Source organism: Bactrocera neohumeralis, chromosome 4, assembly GCF_024586455.1.
Source record: "Bactrocera neohumeralis isolate Rockhampton chromosome 4, APGP_CSIRO_Bneo_wtdbg2-racon-allhic-juicebox.fasta_v2, whole genome shotgun sequence".
In the NCBI taxonomy this organism is placed as follows: Eukaryota; Metazoa; Arthropoda; class Insecta; order Diptera; family Tephritidae; genus Bactrocera; species Bactrocera neohumeralis.
In genome coordinates this window covers 21,407,858-21,416,435 of record NC_065921.1, presented here as the reverse complement: position 1 = coordinate 21,416,435, position 8,578 = coordinate 21,407,858, and the positions used below count along the sequence as shown (strand labels likewise).

At 31.9% G+C, this 8,578-nt stretch overlaps 1 protein-coding gene across 1 annotated transcript; it reads right to left on the bottom strand.

Moving 5' to 3' along the window:
* Positions 1 to 2,973: 2,973 nt before the first annotated feature.
* Positions 2,974 to 4,596, bottom strand: LOC126755970 (muscle-specific protein 20). The gene is made up of 2 exons (XM_050468710.1): positions 4,468 to 4,596; positions 2,974 to 4,115 (listed from the first exon to the last, which is right to left on the bottom strand). The coding sequence occupies exons 1-2, from the start codon at positions 4,495 to 4,497 to the stop codon at positions 3,591 to 3,593; spliced, it is 555 nt and encodes a 184-aa protein (XP_050324667.1). The 5' UTR covers positions 4,498 to 4,596; the 3' UTR covers positions 2,974 to 3,590.
* Positions 4,597 to 8,578: the final 3,982 nt, after the last annotated feature.

Here is an 8,578-nt window from a genome sequence, read left to right as displayed (position 1 = left end):
TAGTACATATAATGTGTTTGGGATATTAGAATGTCTGTCAAAATTCGTGAATTATTATTATAAAGTAACTATAGTGTTGTATACGATGTGTGATGGTTTATTGGTTTCTGGTTGTCTGAATTTTCCTTTGAAGTCGTAACTTAGTTACATTTACGATTGAGTTAAGTAGGGTAATCTTTTTTCAAGTTTTTTTTTTTTGTTTTGCAAAATAATAATACCGCTCGACGTTCGGAGCGCTCACACCTCAAACTTTAAACGCGTTTTTCTCAAAACACACTTTTTTAAATTGGCGGACATGATTCCGGTCGAATTACTCAACCGATTTGCTTAATTTTTTTTTAATGTTCATAAAACGCCTGGCTATCGGCCCTATATTTTTTATAATTTATTAACAACGTTATGACACAATTTATGTAAAAAAACATGGAGAAAAATTAAAAAGAAAACGTTAATTACTTTTTTTATTTATCAATATTTTTTCATGATTCTAGTAGGGACGATAACCATTCAAGTACTTTTTAAGAATAAATTGGGTTTTTGTGTTTTAGATGATCCGCACAGGAGAAATCGTGTCCGCCAGGGAAAAAACGCATCTCATTTACCCACCCATTTCTCCGACAGATGTCATCAAAAAATTCCGATAACATTTTTTATACACTCCACGACATACCTGATGATGTGTGAAAAAAGTTATATTGTAGAATAAAAATTTCTATGAAAAAAAGGTCAAAAAAAAGGTCAGATTACCCTACTGACCCCTTAAGGGACTTAGATATGATGCTTATAGCCTCAACCAACCTGTATATTCTCATTCTAACATCATTTTCTGGATTTTTCCCACAAATTTTTAAGCGCTTAAAGTGTAATAGCATAAAATTAAAAGAGAAATTGGTAGATGACAGATTTTTCGAAAAATCTCTAATTTTTCGGTTCTTGAGAGGTTTCACTCAAATAGTGTTTTACATTTTTTTCCATATTTACTTTCTTACTACTTTTAAAGCATTACCATCTTGTATATTGATCAAGTTTGAATATAAATAAAATAAAACTTATTTAGACCTTTTTTTCTTATCATTAGTAAATAGATAATTTCTATAAAGAAAATCATGATGAATGCAAAAATATAGTGGTTCTAGTGTGAAAGTCTTTGAACCTATAAAATATTTATGGATTATATTAACCAGAAAAAATATATGCACCTCTAAAGTATTGACTAAATCATGCATCCAACAATTTATTTCATTTGGACAGCTTGTTTACCTTTAATTTTACGCCTGAAAAAAATATATCTGTTTGGGCGTAGTTTTCCTCGAAAAATATATGTACATACATACATACATATGTACGTACACGAGTGCCTGCATACTGTAGCTTGCAGCCAAAGATAAACAAAAATGCTGATTGCCCTCGAATATATTAGTGTTTTGACCTTGTCAGGCTTTTGAAAATTTTTTTTGCTCTAATTTGAATTTAATTTACACACTCAAATGAACAAATGTATGTATGTGTGGGTAAATACATATATTTCAGTGTGTGAAATTGTAAAATTTTTAATAAACGAAAGTGTGGAAAGACTGAATATTTAATTTGTTTGAAATTTGCTTTTGGCGGCTGGCTGGTCGGTTTACAGCTCAACGGATTCTGGTGAATTTTTGCTCCTTTTTCTTTGCTTTCTTCCATGTGTAAGATGAAGTGAAACAACCAGGCCTCTAGATATGTGTGTATCATAAATTCATGCCCACGCATAGCTCATTAATTTTCAAAAACAAAAAAAAAAAAAAAAAAAAAAAAAAAAAAAAAGGTTTTGATGTGACGATTTTTTCGCTCTTTAATCTAGTTTTTTTTGTTTTTATTTCGAAAAAATGTTAAATGTCGCCTTTAGAGAAATGTACTATTTTGTTTTTAGTGAAGGCTTCAAGCTTTTCTATTTCCTTAATAAACCCTAAATAGTTGTTCTCGGCAATAATTGCAGCGCATATTGTGGGCAATGCTGTTTTAACATAAAAATTAATGAGCTTATTAATTTGATTAAATTTATTGTTGTAATTGCAATTGTGTATCAAAATTTTACATTTTTGTACTAATACTTTTATTGCTTTAACTACAAAATGAAATCTTGGCAAATTTCATGGAAAGTTTTGAATAATGTTTTGTTTATTTCAGTTTTTGTTGTTGCGCTGATTGTTGTTGTATAAGCTGCTGAAAGAAATGAGGTGTACGTGGAAGATTTATAGTTTTTCGAAGATTATTATTTGCTTTAGTCTGTTTGTGAATGATATTTTTTAGGATTTTTGGGATTAGTATTAAGTTTTTTTTGATAAAATATATATTTTCAGTTAAAAAATATTTTTGTTTTGAAATTGTGGTTAATTATATTGTCTTCTTAATGTTTTTCTGTCCTTTATGGCATTCAGAATCTCAAAGTTATTTCCAGCTTTATAATTTTTACGATTTGTATCTTAATATTTGAGTTTATGTTCCATCGTTTGACTTCGATAGCTAATACGTAGTTGGATTTGCTGAAATTGCATGATGTTGTTTTGAAAGCTTTTTAGATTCTGCATGTTGTCAAGACTAATATTTTTATTTTACAAAAGGATTTCTACTTTATTTGTATTTTCTATAATTTCTAAAGGCTAGCAAGCATTGTCATAATTTTTTTGGTACAAAAATAGAAAATAAAGTTGCCGAATCAAATTTTCTATTTTAAAAATTAGAATAAATAATTTTAAAGGAAAAAATCAGGTACCACAAATGTCCATAATATTTGCTGTGAATAGCTATTCTTTATAAGAAAAAAATTTTTTTTTGTGAAATATTTTCGGTGTTTCAGAATTACAAAACTAGTCATTAAAGCTCAATTTTCTGTAACAGCTTTTGTTGGATGAACTTTTAACTATTTTTTTTTAACTTTCAACCCAATTTTTCTACCCTTACCCATGCCCTGCTCCCCCTCAATAACAGAGAACACAATTTTCAATCACTTTTTCACGAGTTTCGTTTCGGCGTTTGTTGTTTTGATCAGTGCTGCCGCAACGTTTACTCTTCACTTTATTTCAATAACTTTCCCTGATTATCGATGCTCTGTCATCATTACAAATGTGTGAGTTATGAGATACATTTTCAACAATTTATTTTTTATATATAAAATAGCTTAAGTATAAACTTAAGATTATTTCTTGTATAAAATACAATTAGCGTTTCACTTTTCTTTTCATTCCATAATGTTACCTCTTCTTCTTTTTACTTTTACATCAATATCATTTTTTTCAAAATTGTTTTTTTATTTTTATTGTTGTGGTTTTTGAAATTGTGTGTTTTGTATGAGTGTGTTTTGGTGTGTAGTTTTTTTGTTTGTTTTGTTGTTTACTTATTACATAAAAAATTATAATTTTTTTTTTAATATAAAAATAATCAGTTTATAAATTATACAAATTAAATATGTAGTACAAAAATTTCGCTTAAACCAACTAGTTAACGTAGTTGTTGTTTGTCACTTAATATGTTGGTTGACGAGCCGCGTCAGTTAGACTAACCGTTGTTGGTGTGCTCGAATTCTTTCACCTTCGTGTATTTTGTGCGTATACTGTTTACTTGCCGAGCAAGATTTTACGGCTGGCACCGATGTTTTGGCCAGCTTGTGTGGCACCCTTGTTGGAGCCGGCTTGCAGACCAATGATACCATGGCCAGCGCGCAATTGTTCCTCAGAGAAGTCACGTTTGCATTCATCGGCGGGTTTGGGTCCCAAGAAGGGTCCTTGGAATTCGGGGTGTTTGTAGGCGGCACGACCGAGAGCGAAGACGGTGTTGGTCACTTGAGCGATATCCTTCTTCTCCCACAGATCAACAGTTTGGAAGACATCCAAATCGGGTACACCGTATTCCTTCAGGGCCTTTTGGAAGTTGTTGATGTTTTCCATCATTTTGAATTGACCACCGGAGGAGTTGATCTTGGGCACGGAGTTGGGGGCAAGCTTGTTGATCAGAGCGCAGAACACCTGACCGTCGCGGAGATGTTCCTCATACTCAACACCAGCAGGGAATTTGGAACCAAGAATAGCCTCAATCCATTCCTGAGCTTCTTTGTCCATCTCGGGATTGCGCTTGCCAGCAATCTATACAGGGAGGGAGCGAAAAAGAGATAATAATTAATAAAAATAAGAATTGACTAATAAAAATATTATATTGCTGCCATATTTGGAACTTTTTGCAAGTGTTTTGAAAATTATGTTCGAAAACATTTCGAATATGTGAAATATATGCAAACTGCGCATTTTAGGCATGTTGTGGCAAACCGTTAAAGTTTCACATAATTTAAAATTTAAGAAATTTTCAATGTCTTTTTTCGTGTCTAAATAATTCACTGTAAATTTTCACTAAATGATTTTTTCTTCAAAACACTTTGTTTTCAAAAATATCCTTTTCTTCGCACTTCGATTTTTTGAAATTTTTTTTTTTGATATTCACCTTAGCACGAATAGCACGTTCAAGAGACATTTTGTGTGTTTGTGTTTTTGTTGCTTTTTTGGAAAAGTTTGAAGCTTTTACTTGTGATCCTCGCTAGAAGGAAGACTGTCTGTTACTGATGCCTTTCCTCGCTGTGTTCGTCGCTTATAAAGTGATCGGAGAGTCGATTTCGTTCGCTCAAAATTTCAATAACAAAAATGCGGAATAATTTTGTAAAAATCTCAAAATCACAACAACAAAATGCATATGCTGAGCATGATAGCATTTTTCCAAAAATACCTGTGATGAGAAATTTTCCCGTTGCTCAGCCGCAATCCGTTATGGTCTCAGCTGGCTGGCTGGCGTATGAAATGGTGTGGGCGTAAGTTCTTGTACAACGTTGTTAGGCATAATGCCTGCTGTTGTTGTTGTTATTTTATTTTGCTATAGAGCGGCACGATGAGTGTGCTTGTTTAATTTTAGCGAAATAAATTCACACAAGTTTTTGAAAATAGCCACTTCGTATATTAAATATTTTGCTGCAGCGTCGGCTGCGCGCCCTCCAGCCATGAAACGCTCATACACACAGCCATTTATACACATGTATATATATATATATATCTATACATATATATGTAAACTATTTTCTAGTACTTTTATGAATTTCTCGAGTTTTTATTAATTCATAGCAATTCGCTTCCCTCTTCGAAATGGTCAACGAATTTTTGCGCTTTGCAGCTGGCATTTGATTGTCCTAATTTAAAGTGAAAATTATTCAGTTAGTTTTGGTTTATTTCCAATATGAAATCTAGCGGTTTATTATTTATTTTACTGATTGTGCCACAAAGGCTTGCATTTGCTGCACATTTTTGTTGTTGGTTTAACACAATTTATGATTGTTTTAGCGCTTTAAATCAAAAATTTTAATTGAATTGCCTGAAAATGTGGACCAATTATACGAAGCATTTGAGAAAAAATGTATTTACATTCCTTTCGCTGAGCAATAAAGTACAGTAGTGATGTGTAATTATGCAACATGCTGGAATAGGTTTTAATATTGTTCTTACTATATTTCCAAATAAAGTTAAATGAGAAAAAAAATTTGTTTTCTTATCAAAATGTATTTTATTTTTTAATTTTTGCATATTTTTGTGTTTTAGAAGTGAATAATAAATGTTTACATATCTTTAATGCAAATTTTTTGACAAAAATAATTTTTAAAGCCCCATTGCTGCGATTTCGTTATACCAGACATCCTAGAGAATTTTATTCAACTCAGCTGGGTCGTTTCTTTGCTACCTTGGTCTTCATAATATACCAAAGGTCCTCAATGAGGTTTAAAACTGGACTGTTACTTGGCCATTCTAATGTCAAAATTCCATTTTGCTCTTTTACCTAGAAAAAAATAAAAAAGGAAAAATTAATATTGCTAATGAAATAATTTGGGTAAACTAAAGGCATGAAAATAAAAATTGCAGAATGCAAGTGCTCTTTAATTGAATATGTTAAATATTCCTCCAGTATTTGGTGGTACTTAATTGCATTTACTGTTCCATTTATTGGAGCCAGTCTTCTAAGTTCATGGTAAAAAACATCTCCAAACCACTCGGCTGCCTCCCTGCTTAACCGTTCTTCGGACGCACTCTTCGCTATAGTGTTCATCAGTTTTTCTCTTACGTACGACATCCCGTCGTTACATAATATGTTGAACTTGGACACGTCAGATTTCTGCCAATCGACTTCAGTCCAGTTTTGATTCTTTATAGCCCACCGGTTGTTGACGCGATTTCTTAGTCAAAAGTAGTTTTTTTGCGGGTCGTCGAGCGTTCAAACCAGCATCCTGAAGCTTGTTTCATATATTTCTAGCAGTGGTTTCGATTCCAAGGTCTTCTATGATCTCCATCTTGATGTTCTCAGCGGTTTTGAATCGATCCTTTAAGCTAATGCGTTTTTTTGCCGATCCTCCCTAGAAGATGGTTTCCTTGCTCCACCTGAGCTTGGTTTTCTACTCACAGACCCACAGAATGTCCTTTTTCAATGAAATCTTACACCTACATGATGCTTTTTCGCCATAACTGCTACCTTGCTACTTGTCCGTGTTTCTATTTCCTTCACTGAATAATAAATAAAAAATAAATTCAGGCATAAATTAAGAAGATATCTTCTCAAATTGATTTAAGACAATTGATATATTTTAACAAAATTGTTATGAGAATTGTGGTGAGGAGGAAAGTGGTGAAGCGAACAAATTATCACAGATGCTCAAACATCTTGTCCTCTGACGCATGCGAAAATGTATCGTGCCTCTTTCTTTGATGGAAATATTCTTCTGTTCGCTATAAGAAACCTTTTTTAAAACCTTTTAGTTTCTAGGCTTACATTTTCTATAAGCTGTTATACTTTATATGAAGTTTTAAGTTATGAAAACTTTATGTATAGTATTTTAATTTTTTAGAGGAATTTGTTCTAAAAGTCATTAACAATAGTAAAGCTGGTCAAACATTTGGAAGAAAAACTTGACAGCATTGAATGTAGCACTTATACCACTTTAGTGATGAAATCTTTCAATTATTGTTGATTTTATCTTTAAATTTTTTGGCCATAATATGATATCTTAGCCAAATATGATATTTTTTATTAAATTTGATGCTCTCAGTAAGATTCCTCGAAGTTTTGGCACATAGAGTCCTAGAATACTATAGTAAAATGAAGTAGTGCTACAAAGTTGGGACGATATGTTTGAAGTAGTTGACCTAAAGGGTGTTACCTGTCGGTCAACCATTTAACTTATTGTGTGCATTTATCTCTCATTTGAAAAATGCAAGATATATAAACTTTTGTTCAATATATTATATCTTTACTCTGAACTACTCTTAATTTTGTTTACTTACCAACTAAATACATTTATACTTCTTACCTCATTACACGACATCTTGAGTGCTAAAAAATTGCACCGCACTGTAACTCCATTAAATATTTACATATTATTTTGTTGTTGTAGTGGAAAAATTAAGGTTTGTATGTGAGTATAAAACGAAATATTTGATTTTCTCTCTCATTAATTCGTGTAAACAATGTCGAGTTTCGCTTTAGGTTTCTATGTATGTATGTATGTATATATTTTACATATTCATGCAGCGAAATAGCACTTTTTTTTCTAATTATGGTGTACGAGTATTTGGGGCAAATACTTTCCCAATCTTTTTCTCTTATACTGCAGCGAAATGCAATGGAGTGAAAAAAGAGATTGAATAATTGATGTGCTGATATCATTGGAAAATTCCGCTTGTATTATTAATGCTCAGAAAATTTTAATGACAAACCTCAGTTGAAATGCTCAAAAAAATTGCAGAAAGTTTCGTTATCTGTGAATAATGCACATTTATGGAGGTCCAGCCAGTGCTATTCCATATGCTTATTTTTAATTTCTGAGAAAACTTATTTATACAAAAAAAGCGTTAAAACGTTGCTTAACAATGAAACAAGTTCTTTCATATTTACTGTATGTCAACTAATTGAACACATCTGGGTACATGAAAAAGATTTTTCTTTGCAACTTTTTTTATTTGTAATGGCAATCCACTTTTTTTCATATACAAAATAGTTAAAGGCAGTAAAACTAACACTTTTTGAAACAAATGTTTAATTTGATAAAATTATTAAAAATATCTCCCTGCACATGTGATCAATTGCTTAAAAAAACGATTTTTTTCCTGAATATTTAATATGACCCAATTTTGATTACTGCCTCAATTTTTTTGGGCATGGGCTCAGCAGAAATCTCCGCTAATATTTTTCCATAAATTTTAAGTCTTCTACCATAAATCTTTACGATTTTGACACTCGCCTGGCGTACCAGAAATCGCACGTTTAACCTCAGCCCAAGCATGTTCTATTGAGTTAAGGTTTGGTAATTGAGAACAAAATATAATGTGTTTGGAATTTTATGTGATCAAATAGTAGACATACCGCATCTTGATTTTTATATATGTTCGTTCCGGACGACCTTCGACCTCTTCAGACTGGTGAAAATTTGTCTTTAATCATCAGACAAGTGTTAGAGAGATTACTATGCTCAAATATCGCGAGTTCGTTCGATGATTGTGTGGACCAGTTTTTTACAACGTGTTCT

Bases quoted from the DNA above. Each gene is read 5' to 3' on its own strand.
- LOC126755970 (XM_050468710.1), bottom strand. From the start codon at position 4,497: ATGTCTCTTGAACGTGCTATTCGTGCTAAG. The intron at 4,116-4,467 runs GTGAATATCAAA...CTCCCTGTATAG, and splicing joins AACGTGCTATTCGTGCTAAG to ATTGCTGGCAAGCGCAATCC.